Source organism: Eurytemora carolleeae, unplaced genomic scaffold, assembly GCF_000591075.1.
Source record: "Eurytemora carolleeae unplaced genomic scaffold, Eaff_2.0 scaffold846, whole genome shotgun sequence".
Taxonomy (NCBI): domain Eukaryota; kingdom Metazoa; phylum Arthropoda; class Copepoda; order Calanoida; family Temoridae; genus Eurytemora; species Eurytemora carolleeae.
This window is the reverse complement of record NW_019396740.1, coordinates 62,818-85,132: the sequence shown is the minus strand read 5'-3', so window position 1 is coordinate 85,132 and position 22,315 is coordinate 62,818. Positions and strand designations below refer to the sequence as shown.

General features: G+C 32.5%; 3 protein-coding genes across 11 annotated transcripts; 1 reads left to right on the top strand and 2 right to left on the bottom strand.

Moving 5' to 3' along the window:
• Positions 1 to 640: 640 nt before the first annotated feature.
• On the bottom strand, positions 641 to 8,906 carry LOC111708006 (39S ribosomal protein L3, mitochondrial). Its single transcript, XM_023481226.1, has 17 exons — positions 8,794 to 8,906; positions 8,632 to 8,699; positions 8,415 to 8,492; positions 7,873 to 7,945; positions 7,363 to 7,424; positions 6,550 to 6,578; positions 6,061 to 6,133; positions 5,776 to 5,841; positions 5,295 to 5,385; positions 5,032 to 5,125; positions 4,725 to 4,798; positions 3,815 to 3,896; positions 3,197 to 3,299; positions 2,761 to 2,832; positions 2,304 to 2,580; positions 1,225 to 1,366; positions 641 to 912 (listed from the first exon to the last, which is right to left on the bottom strand). The coding sequence occupies exons 1-15, from the start codon at positions 8,891 to 8,893 to the stop codon at positions 2,500 to 2,502; spliced, it is 1,146 nt and encodes a 381-aa protein (XP_023336994.1). The 5' UTR covers positions 8,894 to 8,906; the 3' UTR covers positions 641 to 912; positions 1,225 to 1,366; positions 2,304 to 2,499.
• LOC111708008 (RING1 and YY1-binding protein) lies at positions 8,893 to 14,143 on the bottom strand. 7 transcript variants are annotated; one of them, XM_023481235.1, is made up of 7 exons: positions 14,056 to 14,143; positions 11,862 to 11,999; positions 11,062 to 11,291; positions 10,502 to 10,577; positions 10,286 to 10,354; positions 9,702 to 9,785; positions 8,893 to 9,051 (listed from the first exon to the last, which is right to left on the bottom strand). In XM_023481235.1, the coding sequence occupies exons 1-6, from the start codon at positions 14,101 to 14,103 to the stop codon at positions 9,744 to 9,746; spliced, it is 603 nt and encodes a 200-aa protein (XP_023337003.1). In that variant the 5' UTR covers positions 14,104 to 14,143; the 3' UTR covers positions 8,893 to 9,051; positions 9,702 to 9,743. The 7 variants fall into 7 exon arrangements, with proteins under 7 accessions (XP_023337003.1, XP_023337002.1, XP_023337001.1 ...); XM_023481234.1 differs by having other exon boundaries at positions 8,893 to 9,044; XM_023481233.1 differs by having other exon boundaries at positions 8,893 to 9,027.
• Positions 13,249 to 21,877, top strand: LOC111708009 (ras-related protein Ral-a). Of its 3 annotated transcripts, XR_002766571.1 has the most exons (11): positions 13,249 to 13,353; positions 14,282 to 14,332; positions 15,143 to 15,226; positions 16,064 to 16,131; positions 16,643 to 16,706; positions 17,130 to 17,198; positions 17,478 to 17,543; positions 18,210 to 18,286; positions 19,116 to 19,269; positions 19,900 to 19,954; positions 20,225 to 21,877. XR_002766571.1 is itself a non-coding variant. In XM_023481237.1 (9 exons), the coding sequence occupies exons 1-9, from the start codon at positions 13,315 to 13,317 to the stop codon at positions 19,189 to 19,191; spliced, it is 594 nt and encodes a 197-aa protein (XP_023337005.1). In that variant the 5' UTR covers positions 13,249 to 13,314; the 3' UTR covers positions 19,192 to 19,390. The 3 variants fall into 3 exon arrangements, 1 of the variants encoding a protein (XP_023337005.1); XR_002766570.1 differs by lacking the exon at positions 20,225 to 21,877 and having other exon boundaries at positions 19,527 to 20,051; XM_023481237.1 differs by lacking the exons at positions 19,900 to 19,954; positions 20,225 to 21,877 and having other exon boundaries at positions 19,116 to 19,390.
• The last annotated feature ends 438 nt before the right edge of the window (positions 21,878 to 22,315 follow it).

The window sequence follows — 22,315 nt, the reverse complement described above, 5'->3', positions numbered from 1 at the left end:
GCAGAGTCACAAGGCACGTTTTTTTCTAAGGGAAAAAGACACAGATGAACCAAATAATATTAAATTTTAGATGTTTAATTCCGGTCGTCAACACTCAGGGACTGTAGTAGTATTCGCTTTTAATGGCAATTTTCTAAAATGTTTCTGCAGTAAAATAATCAGTTTGAAAATGATAAATCTTTCAAGAGACGATTTCGTGCATTTTTAAACATACATAGCTTAAAATGGTGCCGTTGCGAATTATACATGCCACTCTGTTAATAAGGAGTTACTTAAATTACGCCTATAGTTCCTTTAAGACTGAAACTACAAAAAAAAAATTTATCATAAAGTTAACTTATAACTTCTTATTCGTTTCCACTTCAAACTTGCCTTAATATTTTTATTTATCCAAGATCGGAGCAGTTTGATCCCAGGCCTTTGCTCCTCTACCTTTCTTATTTCTTTCTCTCCCATTCTTATAGTGTTCTCTTCAATATTTCCCACATTTTCTGGGTGAATATCTCCATTGTTCTCCGTCCTAGATTCAGATTTAGTTGAATTTTCACAAGCGGCTATATCCGCCATGACGTTACCAAAAAGTTATTCCGCCATTTTGTTTCAAAACCGGTTCCTTCTTAGTTCCAACAGGCTGCTTACATTTTTCTGAAAACATACTACATTTGGAGGACTAGTGTTAAATCTCTATGATAAACATAAAATTTGTCATGAATAGTCCAATAATATTATAAATATTTATGTTGTGTACCGTGCATGGTTCACAATGTAACTAACAAAATATCTGACACAGTGTTTCCTTCACCAGAACTCTGTAAGTTTGCTGTCTGGCTGGGGAACCCTCTTGTTAGAGTCCACCACATCCTTCTCCACATCGAAGTAGCTATACTTGTTATACTTGAAAAATTCAGGATTCTAAATGAAAACAAAAATTTTAACTAAAATGGAAAATTTTAATCATAACAAAAAGGTTAAACAGAAGTAGTACAAAATACAAAATACAAAATACAGAAGGCAGAATACCGAATACATAATACAGAATGCAGAATACTGAATACATAATGCAGAATGCAGAATACTGAATACATAATACAGAATGCAGAATACTGAATACATAATACAGGATGCAGAATACTGAATACATAATACAGAAGGCAGAATACTGAATACATAATGCAGAATACCGAATACAAAATACAGAATGCAGATGCGATGTTCAATTCTTACCTCATATTCTTTTCCCTTGCCGAGTCCCTCCTTGATCTCGGTGGCTGGACAGGCCTCCTTCCCTCCCATACCTACACCTCCTTTGTCCCATCTCCACCCACTGTCTCCATTACTGTGTCCAAACCTTTCACCACTCATCAACCTTTAATAAAGGGGAACTGAGCTGGGAAATATGGTGAATAGTGAGATCAATGCTTGATCTCTAACTTTTGCTAATTTAATCTTTATTCCGCATGGTGATCATACCTTGGGGCTAAGGGAGTAGCTGAAATTAAGAGATTCAGCATTGATCCTCAAATAAAGTGCCCGCAAAGGATATCGAGATCAAGCGATCCAGACAAGCATTCCCAGTTCTGGATACTTGATTGAGACTCTATCTCTAGCCCTTACATCTGAACTTGGAATTTTTGCGCTGGACAGTGGACACCAATAATACCGATCGCTTGATCTCGATAACCATTAACCACCGTGGGCATTTGTAAATTTTCGCTTTGTCTCTTGCTTGTGGATATCTAAAATTTCTCTGTTTTCTCATTGATTGAACCTGATAATCTGATCGTTTTCCACTGACCATACTCTCTCTTTTATTAAGATTAAATAATCTGTAGATTAACAACAGATTGGGATCAAGCATTGATCTTGATATCCAAAGTGCAAAAGTTTCCGCCACTAATATAGTAGACCTTTGATGGTTAAATTATTTATCACAATAGCTTTTATCGTCAACGTTTGAAACATGAGAGTTCCAAAAATATAGGACCAAGAAAATTAGAGTTTGGGATAAGTTTTGAATTGCTGAATAATTTTAATACTTTCCTTGTCCTTATGGTATTAAGCTCAGAAAGTAAATAGTAAAATTAAAAATTTTTAGGGTTGGTCGAATTATGAAGTTCATTTATCAGTTTTCGTTGACTTGTTAAGAGACATTGTAATGAATCCGATAATAGCTTAAATACAGTTGTTAATTTGAAAATTCTAACCTACGATAATATTTGTAATACGAGTCTGGTATTCAAGTTTTAATACATTAACAGTCAATTTTAGTAAGGAAGAGAAGTAAAGGAGGGAGCTATCCTCACCTAACAGCAGAGAGGCTGCTAGTTCTCTGAACCAAGCGCAAAGAAACGACTGGCAACATTATTTCTGAAATCAAAATGGAGGGTTCAAAAGTTGATGATAAATTTTGGCCCAAACAAGGGAAGAAGGAGGGGGGGGTGGACGATGGGTCTTCATTTAGATGAGATCTTTAGCACTGGATGCAGTGGGGGGGGGGGGTTAAACCCTGGATATTGAGGGAGCATTAAAGTCATGAACTAAATCACAATATTCCTCCTCGGGTAGTTTATCAATATCCTCCTAAACCAACAACTTTTAATTAAATACAGATCTACTCAAAAGATTTCGTAAAATCTATTTTATATCTTTGTCCATAAATGGTTGGATGAGCTTGAAAATCTAAAAAAAACGTGTAGCATATTAATTATTCAATCAAAACTTCTTGTATTCATCGATAAATAAATTATAAGTTGTGGGTTCCTGTGATGCAGTTGGGAAGAAACGAGGCCCTGACTTAACTTCTTTAATTTTCTCATTTCCCCATCGTTTAGACTAAATAGTAAACGAATTAGTCAAGTTAACTTTCTGAACAAAGCTTAGAGTTTTTTTTTAAATTTCAAAGAATAAACAACTCGCCCCCCCGCTCCCCTTTAATAAAACTAATTTTAAAAATAAACAGCACAAATAAATAAAACTTAAAATAGAAATACGAGAAGGAGATTAAAAAATCAGTCTAAAACCATTATCACAATAATAATAAAGAATTGAGCTCCAAACTATTTAGTGATACTAATCCACTCCTTATGGGCCTAGAAAATGATTTCGAATTTGACAGATGAAAAATAGGAAATGATGCGATTAACTCATTTTGTCCAATTCATAAGTTTCCGACTTTATTTCGATATTTATTGCTTACTTTAAGTTTGGTATCGCAGACTTGCAGAATAGATCCTGTGTTTCCCTGCACAGCTGTTCCACTCACATAAAGTACATTTTCTTCATAGTTAATCCTCCAGATCCTTAAGGGAAAATAAAACTGGTTTTTAAAACAAAAACCTTTAAATTACAGATGGTTTATCACCTGAACGAAACGTTTTTATGCCTTTATTATTTTTCGTTCAACATAAATAAACAATGAAGTTGTCAACATCAAATATAAATATACAGATCATCTATTTATACATAAAGTTGTAATCTCTGTTTGTCTATCTGTTTGTCCGATCATAATTCAAGAACCCCAGGACAGATTTGCCAAAAAAATTTATTGGGGAACTCGGGAGGCCCACGGAAATGTTCTTAGCTTGGTTTTGAGATTCTAAGTTATGTGTGACGACTACAACAACGAAAATTTAGTTTACCGGTAAATCGTTCAAGTGCGGGTAAAAGGCGGGAGTAAACTTTATGTAACCTTGGCAGCTAGTAAATAAAAAAATAATAGAATTTTTGATAAGTATGATAAATTTTATCCAGAGGAAGAAACAGATTTTAGATTCGAAAATTTCACCCTGTAATTTTTTTTTATTTATTTTAGTACCTGAGTCCCCTGAGCCAGGTGTATCTTCCTCCAATATTTCCAGGCATTTTCTGTCCAGGCCATACACGGCTTTTATCACAACCTTTATCATAACATCAAGTCAATTCTTCTTCAAGACCAAAAATGTTGCAATTTTAACTTAAGAAACAAAGTAATTAGAATATGAAATTTTGAATTACATAAGAAAAAAAGATGTTTAGATTGGTTACAAAGAATTTCTCTGAATTAATGGAACAATCAGCACGGCGCGGCGCGGCGTTCGGTATTTACAGGTTGTCCCACATAATATTAGATCGTTTATAGCTCTAAATTAAGATTTCAGGGACTTATCAGAAAAAAAACTAATCATTTTCAAAAAATACATAAGGCTAATACAAAAAAAAATCTTACAGAAAATACTAGGTTTTTCCAGTAATTTATGCGTATTTTGGTGTTAGAGATTGGAGATAATCCAATATGATACGGGACGCTCTGTACATGCGAGTGAAAGGTATTCAAACCAGAAAATTCTGCTCTTATAAAAGCAAGTTTAACTTGAAAAATGGATTAATTAGTTAAACCAGTCGTATTTTTTCATGATCAAGTAAACATAGCACTAATTAAAGGGACAGTAAGCGTAATGTCAATTGAACATCTAAGCCATGCCAGATTTACAACGGTACCCTTGAAACCTTAGTTTGATCAAAAATTCGGAAAATATTTGTTTCTTTCCCCATTCAGCAAATAAAAGCCTAACACATTTTTTGGCTCAATAAATGAATAAAAGAAAAGAAAAGATCGTGGTAGACTCAAACGCGCAACCAATCCTAATTTCTGGGGATAAAAAAGGATTTTAAAGGAGGGTGGGGGGTAATGATTTTACAGAAAATATACACGCCTGAATATAAATAATAAAGCTTTAAATGTTTACCTGATCCTATATGTCCTGCTCTACGATGAGATTTAGTAACTCCATGAGAAGCAGGCATACCAGCAAACCCCCACCTCAATACAGATTTATTTTCACGAGAATATTTTTTTGTTTGTTGAACAGGAAATTTTTAACCATATGTTATCTACAGAAACCAAGTTTTCAGATGATTTTAAAAATCTAAACTCAAAAATGTATTTATTTTCCCCATAAAGTAAAAATAGACCTAAAATTCTTGTTTAATTGTGAAAAAAATCAGAAGTGCGATTTCAAATAATCTTTTTTTAAATTAAAAAAGTGTCCAGACCTTTTCATTACTCCGTGAAACCCTCTCTCCATGGTTCTACCATAAACATCCACGAACTGACCCGGTGTAAAGTGAGCTGCACTCAAGGGGGTTCCTGAAAATCAGTGCTTAGGATTCGGATCCGTAAGATTTTGGCTTCCTGGATCCGGATCCACACAAAAATGCGGATCTACGGATCCGGATCCAGGGGGAAAAATACCAACCAAATCTAAACTACTGAAAAAAGAGAATTATTTAAATTTCCTGATTTCTGAATATCTCACCAGGTTGAATTATTCCGTTCTCTGTGACGGGAAACCGGGCCAGGTGACGTTTAGGCATCACACCAGATTCAGAAAATAGACCACAGTAGTCCTAATAAATCGATTAATCAACCAAGGGATCAATAAATTAGTCAATAAATGTATTTATTATTTTATCATTCCATGAAGCAGTCAACCATTTAAAACACCGAACAACAAAATAAAATAATCAATTAATTAATTCATCAATAAATTAATCAAGCAACCAATTAACCAATCAATAAATCAATCAATTCATAAATCAATAAAGTCAATAGTCAATCAATTAAGCAAACATTACACACTTCAATAAACATTTCGGTCAAATCAGTAAGTAATTAAGCTAACAATCTACCATCAATTAAGCGAGCCATACAAATAAAAAATAAAAAATTTACAAATTTTAAAAAATCAAAGAAAATCATATTTCGTTATTTGCTTGAAGATAAAAAATTTATTTTACCTTAGTATATTTTTGTGGATCCGTGCTTACAGCTCCTACTGTTACTAATCCAGTAATATGATCACCCTAATACCAATACTTCAACTAATGTGTGCAGCTGAATCCCCCAACATCGATCTTACATATTATCTGACACATTCCTCTCTTTAAATGGAGAGTCACCAGAAATTACGCTCACAGTCCTTTTGAAATAGCATTATATAGAAATTTGTAAAAGAATTTACGTATTCTAGAATAATAGGGAAAAGGATCACTCGGACNAGCTTATTTAGTTGTTGTATTTTCCTTTTTATTTCCGGATCCTGTATAATTAGCTATTCTATTCTTCTCTCCAACATAACTGTCTTCATACTCAGATCTAGGAATTTAAAATAAATTTCTTAATCTTGCTTTACATCGAATAGGAACATTTTTTACTGTCTATTCACAAGCATAACCGACCCATGATTCCCCCCAACAGAAATAACGAAAAGCTCTGCAAAGTTTTCGTGGAAAATTCGCGCAATTTCATCTCAAAAGACGAGAAAATTGTGTATAACTAAATACTTTTTCCAAATTAAAATTCTTTTCTTTACCACGGGATCTTGAAGTTATAAAAAGTTACAATAACATTACGGACGACCCGTGAATCCAGGGTGAGTAGGTAATACTGAACTGTCTCTTGGGAAATAATTCAGCAAAACAACATCATGCTCTGTGCAAGAAGCCCGGAAAAATGGTCGTAAATATTTACAAAATAAAAAAGGATTGCTAGGGAAGTGATCAAAAACTTACCTTGTTGTGAATTTAATTACATGGTTATCCTACAATTTAAGATATGTACTTCAGTTCTTAACTAGATTAGATAATGCCATGGACCATGGTTATGACAGTTGACTACCTATACATATTATAATTACACTGTCCACTAAACGCTACTATATCGTCAGTCAGTTTACTGCAAATTACTGCAGAACGTACCAAAAGCATTGTTGAGGATAAGTAGGTATGGACGTTTGCTCTTTGTATGAAAATGTATGTTATGTATGTTAATGGTTTCCAGGACATAGATTCAAGTAAATTATTACAACAGCCTGGCGGCCAGCAAATAATGGCAGGTTTGGACATTAATGGACATAAATTCTTAGGACATTGACAACGACTCAGATTTAGACTTAATCAGTGTGGAGGGGTAATGATAGTTTAACAAAATGTACAACACCATAATGACTAACAAAACCAAGTAGAGTCTAGTACAATAGATGGCAACGTAGAATTTGTACACTCGCAGTACAGCTGTATTCTTACGTCACAAGTGTCAACAGTTTTATGTGTCCGACAAAGATAGTGATAATTTTAGAATAAAGTGCTTATCTTCCTGTAAAAAAAGTGCAATTATATGTTTTCTTTAGTATCTGTTTTTACACTTTTTTATTTAATCTTGAAAACATGTCAACTAATGTGAGAAAATTTCGTTTTCCTTGTTCTATTTGACACTTTTGACGTCGTCTATGATTGGTCCATTTCTCTATTGCAACCTATTGTACTTGATAATCTATTTGAAACATATATATGATATTCTAATAATGATTAAGTACATATATATGCCTGAACATGGAGAAGTGTTGTAATAATTTGTTTTCCATTTTTCAGCCAAATCGGTTGAACTCCTTTAAAACAATTTATATAACACTTTTCTCGACCTTCTATGTGGTAATTATCAAATCTGTTTGCTATCAATCTATCTGCAAGCCATTTGTGCATTTTAAATTGATAACAATACAAATTTTGCAGATTTTAGCGTTTTCCAGGGGTGCTTATTTTTCAGAATCAACCCCCCCCCCACAACTGATTTTTGATAATCTAGGGGGGAAAATAAAAAACTTGAACATTCAAAGACAACTTTATTCATTCTTTTTGATACTTTAAGTCACAAATTCATTAATTTACCCTTTAAAATCATTTATTTCCCTAATCCAGAAAATAAACCCCTAAAACTTATTAAAGGGGGGAAATGGTCGAAGAAAAGTGCTTTTTCCAAAACATATTATACAGTAACCACCCCTGGCGTTTTTATTGGCGGATTAATTGCTGAGTTTAAGTTAAATAAAGTGTTTCCTATTTTAACAGCTAGTACACCAGGCCGTCTAGTTCCCTCTTTCCAACTTCCTTTAGCCCACGGCGTGAACTCCTGCAAAAAATAACTTTCAATTTACAATTTTTTCGTTTTTCAATTCAAATTTTCTACTCCCAGAAATAAAAATCCCTTCTTAATTACAATTGTATTTCTATAATTTTTAACTTTTTTAATTCATCACTAAAATTTTTAAAAATCATAACTAATATTTGATGATTTAGAAGGTCCATCTAATTTGAAATATGTCTTCGTTTGTATATCTGAAAGTTAGGAACGTGAATGTATCTTTGAAATTAACTTGTTGATTTCTACAGCACAGACAAGCAAGAATACAGTTCTCAAATACGCTCAAGTATCAATATTTATTCAATTTCCAAACTTGCATGATAGAAAAAACTTATTAAAATTCCTAAGAAAGTGAAGAGAAACAAATTCCTTTTTTATAGAGGCGGGGAGTGGAGGATGAAATTTGAACAAAATATATCTCCCTGCACAGATTCCATTAAAGTTTCATATTTCCTACCTCTCTCAGGGGACCAGCGTATTTCTTATCAATGTAGTTTTGAATAAACATTTTATTTTCTGCTGATATCGGTTCATCCTGAAATATAACAATGTAAAACGAGTTAGTTTAAGTAATTTTTAAATCTAAGGAAAATTTCTAAAAATGTAAAAAATAAGATTTATAAATTAAAGACAAACTTCATCAAATAAAGAAAGCTTATGTAATTTATACTTACGGTGGCTTTGTTTAGTTTGCGAGACTGCCAAAACGGTTTGTGACGGTTAACCCGCTTTATTCTGCTTTCTACAAATTTATAATTTAATCAATCAATCAATGCGAAAATCAAAACCAATCAACTAGCCAACCACTAAAAACTCTTTAGCTAAAAACACATTACCAAGCGTTGAACTGGTGTGAAGGGCAGAGCCTGGTAGTAGGGAGGGTTGATTGGCAAGACTTAGCAGAGACCGAACTGTAAACATTTCTATCTTGAACATTTCTGAAAATACTCAATTTAATGGAGTCCAGTTCGATTGGACAAATCAATTTATAATTCATATTAGTCGGAAAATAATAAATGCAGTTTAGATTAAAATACTGATTTCAGTGCAGATATAGTTAAAATAGAAATCTTCAAAACAACCAGAGCTGAAAACTTTGAATGGTGGATATCGAGATTAATGCTTGTTCTCCTCTTTTTTTTAATCTCCAGATTAAAAAATGCTTGTTCTTCTCTTGTTATTAATCTCCAGATTAGTTACCCAAACGGGATTAAGGATATTCCATTCAAAAGTTTTCAGCTCTGAACAATTATGTTAAATTTATCAGAAGCAAGAATTGAAGTGGCATAGTTATAGTTTCGGGGTTGTAACTAATTTACAAAAAGATGTAAGTGAAGTGATCGCAAGAAAAATATAAAAGGAAGGTTCTTGCTCACAGTCTAATTTAATTGGTTTAATTTAACTAGGTACATAGTATTTGAGAATTATAGTTCAGAGTAAAGGGGTATATAATATTAGGAAGAAAACAACCCCCCTTTCTTTTACTTTGAATATTTAAACCCCTGTTGATAAAAAAGCAGGGGTGTATATTTTTAACAATTACCTACACCCCCATGGTTTTGAAAGATGTGGGAGAAAAAAGAAAAAAAGAAAAACTAAAAAGGCAAGTTTTTAATCCTTCTTCATACTCTTTACCCAAAAATGTATTCATTTTCTTTATTTATTATTTTTTGCCTAACTTCTAGGGGGAAAATGATTTGGAAAATAGGTGGAGGGAGGGGAATGATTTTTCAGCAGAATATACCCCCTGTATAAAAGAAAAGAAAGGTGTGTAAAAATACAAATCTCAAGAACTTCTTGTATCCTGGTCCACTGCTGTATTCTGCTCCTATCAAGGCAAACATAATGATACAATTCAAAATCAAATTTGTGGGGGGAAAGTATTAAAGGGACTGTAAGCGTAATTTCAAGTGACCCTCTATGCTTTGATGGCAGCAATCACCAATTCACAACGGTACCTTTAAAAGCATTATCCGGTCAAGGAGAAATTAGATATCAACAAATTCAATTTCGAAAACTGATTATTTTCAACAAAAGTGACTTGTATTTCTAAAACATATCGGATTTACCAGAATGAAAGGAACACTTTTAACTTCTACAATATTGACCAGATAAAGGCTTCAAGGTTTGTAAATTGGGCATTGCCATTTATGCATAGATGGTCACTTGAAATAATGCTTATACTCCCTTCAAGTTTTTCTTTTGCATTCACATAGATCGTGGAAAATGTCTTTGAAATTATAAATACAAAAGAAGCATTAAAAAAAAGATTTTAAGCGATTTAAACTTTTTACTTAATTTTAATACTTAAGAGATAATTATATTTTCCTGAGAGTCACTTTCAGGATCGCTGGGAATATGACTTGAAGTTGGTTCTTCTCCATTTTTCTTCTCTTTCTACAAAAGAAAGATATCTAAATATTAATTTTACAACGCAGAACAAGGTGTCTTTATTTTAGTTACTCGGAATTTGTATAAATTACAAAATAATTCTATTTATATTTTTATCCCTTTCAGAATGTATAAAAAAATTTATTTAAATACCTTGGGTTTAAGTTTGTACTCTGTAATACTAATGGTAACATTATCAACAGTGATGGCATGAACTGTCCCATTTTTCCTGGATTAATAATTCAGACTTGAATATATTTTTCAACAATGAACATTTTTAAAGATTTTCCACTATCATTTGCAACAACAACTAAGAAATTTAACTAAATAATCTAAATAATCCAGACGCAGACCAGATCTTGAGACAAGCAGATATCAGCCTTAAAGGGACTGTCGTTGAAATAATCTTCATTTAAAAAGAGGGACATTCCCGATTCACAAGGGAACAAAAAGTGAAATATATCGTCGTTTATCTATCTTTAAATAGAGTCAACTTCTGACAATTTCCTCCATTTTACCTGTAGTTTAAATCCGCAAAAACACACTATTGAACATCATTAGTTTTCAAAAAACATGGATAAGTCCTTCAATAAGAATTTAAGGGTACCGTTGTGAATCGGAAATGGCTCTTCAAGCATGAAAAATCACTTTAATTATTTTTAATTTTCAATAATTTATAATTTTATTTTATTAAATTAGTGTCTGAATAATTCCTGTCAATATTCTTGAGTTTACCCCGCCCCGCGCCCGATGCCCCGGGAGCCTTTGGCGTTCGAGGTTTAGCCGGGGTTTTCATTTTCTTAGGTTTAGATGATGGTCCGGCCTCTTCCACGTCCTCGAAGGACTGGTTGGCCTCGTTGCTAGCACTGCTGGAGGGACGTGGTTGCTCCTCTCTGGGGAACCGTATAAGTGGGGAGGGTGGCATAAACGCATGCTTTTGAACCTAAAATAAAAACTGAAAATTATGTAAAATAAGAAAACGAAACATGGCAAAATCTATTTTAATTAATCAAATGCTTGAACAAAATGTTTATAATTAAGACAGCCTTCTCACAATTAAGACTAGAAATAACAATGAGGAGGCGTTTTTACTCATTACTTCCTACTCACTCAGTACTCAGACTGAGTTAGTTTATCTGTTCTCCAAGAAACGATAAAAACGTTTAATTAAAGGAATTGTACGGGTATTTAAAGTGACTTTTTATTTTAATGTCTGATTCACAACAGTCAATGGTAATCTTAAAAGCTTTGTCTGACCAAGAACGAAGTAGATGTCTTCAAAAAATTACTATTTTCAACTGTAAATTCCCTGCAAAAGTGACTTGCGCATTTCTACTACAAACGCAATTGGGAAGTAAAATTAAGAATTAAACAATTTTCAAGCTAGAAATACGACAATATTGAACAATAAAGTTTAAAAAGGTTCCCTTGAAAGGGTGAGTCACTTAAAAATTGTCAAAGACAGTCCCTTAAAAGGAATTAGGATAATATTCCTTTATAACATCATTGTTACCTGAACTTCCACCATATCAGGGTTTAATTTAGGTTTTCTTGTAGATGTTCCTTTTCTTATACTGCACATTGAACATTTGAACGCTTCAGGGTTATTTCTATATGTACATGCTGAACATTCCCAGAGATGATCCTCAATCTACAAAAAAAAATTTATACACAAAATATAATAGGATAAAAATGTTAAATACTCTTTAAATATGACGATCCCAAGTTTAAATTAAGTCTTCTGCATTGAATGGCTTATTTAATGATTTGGCAAAGAAAGAAGTTTATATGGTTGCAGGAAATCAAAAATATAAGGAAAGAGACATTAATAATTCCATACAATCGTCTCTAAGAGCGTAGGTAACCTTGTATCTAAAAACCCTTATACTTTGTAAAGGGAGTCATAAAACTCTTATTCTTTGAAAAGGGAGTTATAAAACCCAGCGTATACTTTGTAAAGGGGGTCATAACAACCCTTATACTTTGTAAAGGGAGTTCTTAAACCCCTCTTACTTTGTAAAGGGAGTCATAAAACCCNCCCCCCCCCCTCCTATCAATTTTGTACATGACCACTTTTTCAACAATTAGTATATATTTAGGGGTAGGTTAGGATAAAACACTTTATGGGCCGAGCGCTGCGTTTAGGATAGGCTAGGGGGGCGCTGCGGCTTGGACAGACAAGGAACCAAGCGCCGCGGCTAGGACAGGCCAGGGGGCCGGGCGCTTCGGGCACATGGTCAATTATCTCCATGTCTAACATATAAGATTCATGTACAAAATTGATAGGAGGGGGGGGTCCAAAAATCGTATATTAGGAAATTACCAAACCTTATCCTTTTCTTTCTGTAATTTTCGGTAAAATGATAATATAATTACAGATTTCAAGACAACACCCGCTCATTGCTGCAGACATTATTTGACGATATCATGGATTTATTTAAAAATAATTGAAATATGCGCTTAATGGAAGAAATTACCGCGTATTTCTAAAAGTACAGAAAATTATCTAAAAGACGACAACAAAAAATCAACAAATCAACAAATTAAATCACATTCAGCTTTTTCACACAAAAAATATTATTTTTAAACTTGTGAAGATCTGGAAAATTTAAATCTTTTTTATGGTTATAATTGAATTACAAATTAATTAATATGAAATGTGTGAATGTCGTTATCTATGGTTTCAACCTTGAATATGATTGGTTGAACCAGAAAAATTCAATTCTTTGATTGGTTGAAATATATTCATATTTAGTCTATCATTGGTCAAAATACCCATTATTTAGACAGAACGGGAATTTAAAGGGGATGGGCAAGCAAAGCATATTTTGCAAGAAAACAATAAGCTGTCATTTACTCATTTTTGTTCGACAAGTTGTTTACAGTGAATCATATCTTACATTTATATAATAAACATGGTGAAACGTATTTTTTTTATTTCAGTAGAAACTAGAATTGCCTAGAAAATGTCTAAAAAAGGACCTCCCTCTACATCACTTCACAAGGTCGGTATATAGAAACATATTCAGGATTATTAAATAAAAAACCCTTATACTTTGAAAAGGGAGTCATAAAACTCTTATTCTTTGAAAAGGGAGTTATAAAACCCAGCGTATACTTTGTAAAGGGGGTCATAACAACCCTTATACTTTGTAAAGGGAGTCATAAAACCCTTATACTTTGTAAAGGGAGTCATAAAACCCTTATTCTTTGAAAAGGGAGTTATAAAACCCGTATACTTTGTAAAGGGGGTCATAACAACCCTTATACTTTGTAAAGGGAGTCTTAAACCCCTCTTACTTTGTAAAGGGAGTCATTAAAAAAAAATAAAACGTCCACGTCATGTTTTCGTTTTTCTGTTTGAAAGTATGAACTTTTGAGCTGGAATACAAAATGAAGCAATTATTTTACTTAATTACTCACAGCAAACGTTTGTGAAAATATTAACTTGCCTAACCAGTTTCCAACTGAATAGGTAGATCTAGTAAACAACCTAGACCAGTTCTTATGTACAAGTTTAAGTTCACGAGAAATATGGTTCAACTAGATCTACGCAGTTCAACCACTTCTTTCTATTCACTATATTTGGTTCAAGAGATGAATGTCTTGGTACAATTGTTTCCTGTTTTATCACGACATCGATGGATTTGTTACCCAATTATATTAAATATTAGATTTTATGGAAATAGAAAATAAGTGGTAAAAACCTGTTTCGCCTGCCGTTTCTTTCCCTTGGGAGACTTCTTCTGTTCCATGTTGAATATTTTATTTCTTCACAGATTTTAACATTTTAATCCACTCAGGTAACCAGTTCTTTAACTCCAAGAATAGATATATTCTGCAGTTAGGAATAGAAAATGTTACCCTAAGCGCTCTCTAAGTTTGGTTTTAAATATATTTCCACAAACATATTATAAATGTTGTTTTCTTTAGGTGATAATGGTCGGAAGTGGTGGTGTAGGGAAATCAGCATTAACTCTTCAGGTCTAAATTTACTAAGAATGCTTAGTCAATTAAAACTTGATTTTTATCTTTTGCACATTTAATTAGTATTGGCCTGTGATAGTTGGTCAAAAAAAGAACCGTTTTCTGAAAAGGTTCACTTCTATGATACTCTGAATCCAAATTTTCTTTTAACCTCCAAAATATTCTTTATGTGGAGTGTAGCATTGTGTGTGTGGGGGGGGGGGGGGGTTTGTTTATTGCTAAAAATACTCGTACAATATTTTTATATTTTTTACTATATCTATGTATTATAGCAATTAGGTGGAGATTAGCTATTGGCTGTTTTGCGTATCATTCCCACCCAATTAATATTAAAACGTTTACAATATGATGAAAATTACTAGGTTTTGAAAGTTTACAACAAGTCAGGGATTACTAGTTAAATTTAGAGAGACCGAGGTGTAGCATAATAAAATAATTGATTTTTTAGTTTTGAAGTTTAGTACGTATAACAGAATAAGATTAAGCATGTGCGAAAAAATCTACAAAGTTCTATATTCATTTTTTGAAATAAAAAGAGGGTTTATTGCACATTGAGATGTAAGCGTCAGATAACATTTTAAATGAAATTTTTAAAATATGCCTAACGAGGCACTTCTTTTAAATCAAGTGGCTGGTTAATCCATATCTTAAGAATGTATATAAGGGAAGATATTCTAATGAGCCTGTATTTAGAATGTCAATTTGATAGTTAAGAGATCTTTCTAAATTTCCGAGTTTTTTACACAGTAATATTGTTTTAGACTACTTTTATTTTTTGACTTATTTTAATAATTTTTTTCGTTTTAGTTCATGTATGACGAGTTCGTGGAGGATTACGAGCCCACAAAGGCCGATTCCTACAGGAAGAAGGTCGTCTTAGACGGAGAAGAGGTAAACATTAAACGTAAGCTCCTCCCCCGTCTTTGACAAATTCCTGTGTACGCCCCCGCTGAAAGACCAGTGTTCATGATCAGTTCTAGTTAAAGGAAATCCAGCTTCTGGATTCATCTGGTAAAAAAGCTGATCCTGATCAAGCTTATGTTTTTTCTTAATTGTTTCTCATACCTAAAAAAATTAACCACATTATTAGTCAATTGTGAGACAATCTCACAAGGCCATCCACGATTATGACTTGCATAATCCAAGTATTATCTTCTTTTTTTGCATAATCCAAGTATTATCTTCTTCCTTTTATCTCATAATTCATTAAAATTCAGCCTTGTCAGTTATGTAGTTTAACTCAACATACAACAGCTGTGACTGGTAATATGAAAAAAAATGTCTGATGCCAGAAATGATAGGTCTTCAAAATTAAATTTTATACTTTTATTAAATAATTGATAACGCCGACTGGTTAATATAAGATGTCAAATGAAGTTCATGTAAACTAAAATGTTGATCACAAATTGTAAATTGTAAGACCATTTCTCATTCTTGGTTTATTAAGTTCACTTTAGGTTGCAGATGTGGGAAGTAGCGCATCCCTAAAACTCTGATTGATTGATTGAAATATTGATATTTTACCCTTTACACTGTTAAAACATTGAANGGGGGGGGGGGGGGGGGGGTGTCGAGGTTTAGAGGGGTAAACATGAAAAATTGAACATACGTTTTCCATAAAAAAGAATTATTTTATTTCCTTCTTAGCCATTTAATTTCCTCCAATTCTTTGATAATTTACCCCTTCTTTAATACAGGGGTGATTTTTTTGTATTATATTTACCCTAGGTACAGATAGATATTCTGGACACAGCAGGCCAGGAAGATTACGCTGCGATTAGAGACAATTATTTCAGGAATTTAATCTAGAAACATTTCTGGAATCAAATATTATTTTTATAATTTGGATATTTTAGAGTATTTTTAGCCTAGGTGAAGAATTAATACCATTATTAAATAATAAACGAATTTAACAGGGTGGGTATAAAAAGATGCTACTACAGAGACGATTGTTCAGCTTTATTTTAGCGTATTTTTTAGATTTGCGAATCACTGGAACTATTTTATTTTTATTTAAATTTGGCTGATTTTTCTGTAAAAAGCAACTCGCGTGACCCCGGGGAAGGTTTATGGACGGTTAAAAATAAATAAAATTTTCCAGAAAAAGAAATATTCCCTTTTCAAATTTTAAGAATGCGCCAGCTTCAAGTTTTCAACAGAAAAATCCGCGAAAAATTGAGATTTACAATTACGAAGAGAATTTCAGCCAATTTGGTCCAGCAGTTTGGCCAGCTATAGCTTACAATTAAAAGAGCGAAGAGCTTTATTATATTGATTAACTAGAGTTATCTAGAATTGAATAACTAGGAGTGGGGAGGGATTTCTCTGTGTGTTTAGTATAACAGAGGAGGATTCATTTCAATCCACTCAGGTAACAAGTTATTTAACATTTCAATACACTCAGGTAACCAGTTCTTTAACATTTTAATCCACTCAGGTAACCAGTTCTTAAACATTTCAATCCACTCAGGTAACCAGTTCTTTAATATTTCAATCCACTCAGGTAACCAGTTCTTTAACATTTCAATCCACTAAAGTAACCAGTTCTTCATGATTTCAATCAACTTAGGTAACCAGCTCTTTAAGATTTCAATCCACTCAGGTAACCAGTTCTTCCAGGGATGTAGAATTTTTTCAACATATGCTGTATAGATGGGTGTGCCTCACGTGTTGGGGAAGTGTTGAATTCAAAAAATAAACAAATATAACCTAAATCAATTGTTACTGTAATTTAATTTGAACTTTTTAAACAAATCAGTTTTTATACAAAATTTTATTTTTAACCATTTTTTAGGAATTTCGAGAACAAATCCTGCGAGTCAAACAAGATTCCAACATTCCTTTCATTCTCGTCGGAAACAAGGAATCCATCAAAATCATCTTTGAACAAAATCTTTTGCACATTAAATTATTTAACTTTGATGCTAGAAGAGCTTATCCATAATCCTAAACTACGTTTTGAATATAAGAGAGTTCAACTAAGGCTCATTTAATTTTTCGAATTTCCATTTCTTAAAAAAAAAAAATACTTTACTATATCTACTGTTAACGAGTTCAGGAAAATTTTGCAACCAAACAGAAAACTTTTACTGTTTTTGCGAAAAAAGTGTGTTTCTAATTTCGGTTAATTTGGTGACTATAGGCCGACTTGACTAACAGTCGTCACGTACAGCTGAGTACGGCTAAGGGAAAAGCAGATGAATGGCAGGTTAGCAAAAGAAAGAAAAAATAGAAAATAATTTCAGAAGTTTTAAAAGCGGATTTAAAAAGATTTTACTCAAGTTCACATAAGGCAAGTAAGACAAGGGTGTTTAATTTTTAGAATAATAAAAAATTCCAATACTTAAAATTCGTTTATTTTTTCTTAAAATCAGTTTTCCTAAAATGCCGCGCAAACATCACTATTTTTGTGAGACAAAAAATTGTAGAATGTTAAATAACCTGTTTTTTTCNTTATAATAGAAGTGTTCGGCGAAAAATTAAAAGGGGTATAGGCTCACTTCGAAAAATATTCGATGGTGATTGCTGCTAATCTTACTTCTATCGGTAGAGTCCATAAGGAGAAAATTGTTAAAAACCACTGATACCGAGGAATGTAGCATCCATTCAGAAAGTTGCAATATTCGACTTGGATCGTAAAAAAATCAACTTAGATCCAAACAAATTGTTTTAGACATTTATCAAAGTAAATGTAAAAATGATAATTATTTTAATTTTTTACCTTCACATCTAATGCAAGATGCAATGTGGCCGGATTATACATATCATAATGTATAAAGGATCCCTGACAGTTTTATTCAAATATGAATAGATTAAATCTGTCGGACATGTTTTAAATTTAACGTGACACCGCTTAGATGTTTTCTAATTTAAGGTTCCTTACGTTGAAACATCGGCCAAGACGAGAGAGAACGTCGACAAAGTGTTCTACGATCTTATGCGAGAAATCAGGGAAACCAAATATACAAAAAAATATTTTAACTAGTGCCTAGAGATTGTTACTTTTAAACTAATTACTAAACCTCCTTTCTTAAAAACCTAAGTCGCTCCGTTCCGTTCCGTTTTTTTTCTCAAGATTGTCGACGTTATGATTTTCGACCAATAAGAGGCCGGATATTTCCAAATTAGACCAATCAGAAGTATGGGTTGGATTTAAATTTTTAAGTGACACTCCATTAATAATAAAGAGACATACCTGATTTACGACAGCATCCTTTTAACATTCATCTGATCATAAATCAACATCCTTGTTATCTAGTATTCAATTCTTATAATTTCCTTCATTGTCTCTGAAGCATAAATCCGCAAATAGAACTACTGCTGACAATAATCAATTGTCAAAGCGAAAAACGTGAATTTGTCATTAAATTTTGACCAGATTAAGCTGTTTAAGGTATTATTGTGAATTGGATATGTCACTCTATAACTACAAGGTCACTTAGAATTACGTGTACTACTTTACATCCATTTTTTTAAAACAAAATTGTAAACAAAGATCGTTAGTCTAGGAAGAGTTCAGCTAATTCCCATTCATAACTTCAGGTAATTCCCATTCATAACTTCCGCTTATTCCATTGATAAATTCAGCTAATTCCCATTCATAACTTCAGCTAATTCCCATTCATAACAGCAGCTAATTCCCATTCATAAATTCAGCTAATTCCCATTCATAACTTCAGGTAATTCCCATTCATAACTTATAAATTCATTTTTTATTTCAAGTATATAAATGAATGATTGATTGCTTACCAATTTCTAATAATATATTTGGTTTAATCAGAAGTAGAAAAGTATCCGATGAATCCCCGCAGCCAGGCAAGGTTGGGAAAAAGAAGAAGAAATGCACAATCCTCTAAACTCATCATCCAAACTGTCAAACAGCTGAATTCTTTATAATTGCCCCTTTTTATTCGAAAAATATTAAGGACGATTTTGTAAGTTCTCGAAAAGTATTTATTTCCCCCAAAAGATAAAATTTGAGCAAAACATTGTTTTTAAATTAGATGAGCGAATAATAAACAGATCGGAATGAGATCATCACTTCACCAGCTTAAATCTTGAATTCATAATACCATTCATAATTCATAATTCCCTTTCCACTTGATAAACCTCTAATTGCATAAAACTCATCAAGACATGAATTTAAACAGGACTTACTTCATTGTTTCTTTAAATCCCATTTATCTAATAGTTCTAATACTCCTGATCCTTGTTATCTATGTACATATATAATAAACCATATCTGAACCAAGGTTTATAGTAAGGTTAAATACCCTGGATGTGCTCCAATGTACTTTAAATGTCATGTTTCTAGCATTGGAAACTAAAAATCCTTATATGACTTTAACTGAAAATTGGCGGAAGCTTAAGTGACAACGTTGCTGGCGAGAGGGAAGAAGGATTCTCTACACTTTTGAGTTGTAAAAAACGGAGAATGTCCTTCCCTTTCTCTCACCAGCAACGTTGTATTTTGAATGCCTATTGTAATAGAGACGACATTTTTAGTACATTGGAGCGAACCCATAGTATCTAACCTTACTATAAAACCTTGATCTAAACTGTAGATTGTCTAAAAAGACACTGTACGTCATTCCTCATTATTTTAAAGGAACTCTAAGCGTAATTTTGATTGACATTACAAAAATGGCAATGCCCGATTTACAACCGTATCCTTGAAAATTTAATCTAATCAAACATATGGAAGATACTGTCGTTTAACTGTCTCGAAAAGTTTTAAATCTTATAATTTGCTTCTTCCCTGCAAGTCACTTTCGCACAGAAATCGCAAAAAAATAGTTTTAAAGAAACAAAAACTTTAACAGTGATGTCTAATTTATACTTGATCAGACAAAGCTTGTAATGAAACCGCATTGTCATCTTTTCATGGAGGGTCACTTGAAATTACGATTACAGTCCTTTTAATCTGCGCAAACTTAGGTAGGGTCATAGGGTTGGGAGGATGGGGCAAATTTCTATCAATTTAACTCTTTGTCTAGTCATTAGATATCTTAGAATCCTTTCATACTCAATTTTTTACCAATAAACGCTTGCTTACATCCTCCACCCTTTGCCCTCATATTAGTTATTTATTGTACAAAACGTATTTGATTAAATGTATTAATTCTGGTTTTATTTTTGTATTGAAACTTGGTTTTATTTATTATGACAATGATTTTTTTTGAGAATGATGATAACCATTTACCAGTATATTATATCTATTGATCGAAGATCCGAATGGATGAGCGATTTTTACTTGAAATCCGGTTTTAAACCTTGCTCAGTATATTTAACAATTTCTTAAACCACTTAATGAAGCTAAGATTATTCTTTATAAGTTATGATTGATTTTTTACTGTTTTTTCTATTAATAAACCCTCTTTATTTTAAAGATCAAGGGTTTTTAACTTTTTCAGAAATACCCCCCCCCCCCATGGAGAAGGAATTTTATGATTTTTATTGATGGGGGGGGGGGTTATGAAAAACTGAACATCTAAAGGTAAGATTTTTCTTTCTTTATGATACTTTTCACCCATAAATTCATTTATTTTCCCCATTTCAGCAAACAAAAACTATACCCCCTGTAAAAAAAGTTTTGCACTGCTTCTGATGTAAAATATTTTTCATGATTCCCTAAATCCCAATTTAAAAAGGCATTTTTTTTACAAGAAGAATCACTAAAGTTTGCGTTTCTAAAAATCCTTGAACGTTAGCTTGTATTGAAAAAAATGGGGTTAAATCTCTTATTTAGAACTTTTTCCAAAAATTCTTTTCTGTAAATTCCAAATGACGTTAAGATCAGAATTTGTTAGTGTAAGTGTCATTTTTTCCTGCACTATAAACTTTCTCGAATCTTTCAATAATAATTTGTCCTGAAGTTCAGTTTCCGAGTTGTTTCCATTTTTAGCATGAACGACTGTTAAACATAATTTTAAGTTACCCTCCATGAATAGAGCGGCATTTCAGATTCACAACGTTACCCATAAAAGCTTTATCTGATCAAGTATGAATTTTTGCTTCAGAAATAAATGGAGAAATTATTAGATCTAAACTCTGTTCAAGCTAAAAATTGACGTTCTCTTCCACACTATTGATCAGATTACGGTTTCTAAGGTACCATTGTGAATCAGGCATACCCTCTTTAAATGGAATTTTTCTTAAAATTACAACTACAATCACTTAAAGTGTTGTTTTTGTATGTGCTAAAATTGAAAAATATCCTTATTTAGTTGATTACGTATTGATTTGTAAGTATGTTAATATGTTATATGTTTTAGTGATGATACTATCTGTTTTATTGCTTAGCATTTTACTGTTCTGTATAAACAATGATAACAAAATATTGATTTTAAATTTAGGAAATTTAATTTGAAGATTTTAAAAAATTAACTTAAGAAGAAAGTGGCATAAGAAAATGAATGAAAGAGAAAGGGAATGAATAAGGTGTTGAGGTGCTCTGCATTAATATAATGTAAATCAAAAAATAACATTAAATGTATTTCAATAAGACCTAATATCTTAATAATCAAATCTTGCCAAGATAGAGTACCTGGATTTCTTCCTAAACATTGTTTAATCCAAACAGTGATGAACTAGATGTATAGAGCCATTAAGTAGTTTTTATTTGAAAACCAGGAGTCCATATAATTCCATCCATTTTGATACCAACTGTTGATTGATTGATATTAGGGGGCAGAAATGAACCATGTTGTTATTGTTAACAATTGAAAGTATGATGTCAAGTTGTAGAAAAAATTCCAGACTGCAGAATGTATATTGCAAAGGAGTGGTTTTTTTCTGTATATCATAATTTTTCTCTTTTATTGATTACTGATACTTCCATCTTTTAACCCCCAAATGCAGTATACATTTCGGAAGTGCAGTACACGTACACAAAAGAAACTTGCCAAAGTTTACGTTAACACAGAAAATGTATTTTCATGCCCTTAATGTACTTTTAACCCCGATCCCATTTGGGATCAG

Excerpts from the sequence above, each read along its gene's own strand:
- LOC111708008 (XM_023481235.1), bottom strand. The coding sequence starts at position 14,103 with ATGGAACAGAAGAAGTCTCCCAAGGGAAAGAAACGGCAGGCGAAACAG. Across the intron at positions 11,292-11,861 it reads CTGATATGGTGGAAGTTCAG|GTTCAAAAGCATGCGTTTAT; the intron begins GTAACAATGATG and ends TTTTTATTTTAG. Across the intron at positions 10,355-10,501 it reads AGTACAAACTTAAACCCAAG|AAAGAGAAGAAAAATGGAGA; the intron begins GTATTTAAATAA and ends TTTCTTTTGTAG.
- LOC111708009 (XM_023481237.1), top strand. The coding sequence starts at position 13,315 with ATGTCTAAAAAAGGACCTCCCTCTACATCACTTCACAAG. Across the intron at positions 16,132-16,642 it reads ATTAGAGACAATTATTTCAG|GAGTGGGGAGGGATTTCTCT; the intron begins GAATTTAATCTA and ends TTGAATAACTAG. Across the intron at positions 18,287-19,115 it reads GATCTTATGCGAGAAATCAG|AAGTAGAAAAGTATCCGATG; the intron begins GGAAACCAAATA and ends TGGTTTAATCAG.
- LOC111708006 (XM_023481226.1), bottom strand. The coding sequence starts at position 8,893 with ATGTTCAAGATAGAAATGTTTACAGTTCGGTCTCTGCTAAGTCTTGCC. Across the intron at positions 3,300-3,814 it reads ACCTGGCTCAGGGGACTCAG|GATCTGGAGGATTAACTATG; the intron begins GTACTAAAATAA and ends TTTTCCCTTAAG. Across the intron at positions 2,833-3,196 it reads TCTGCGATACCAAACTTAAA|TCTAAACGATGGGGAAATGA; the intron begins GTAAGCAATAAA and ends TTTACTATTTAG.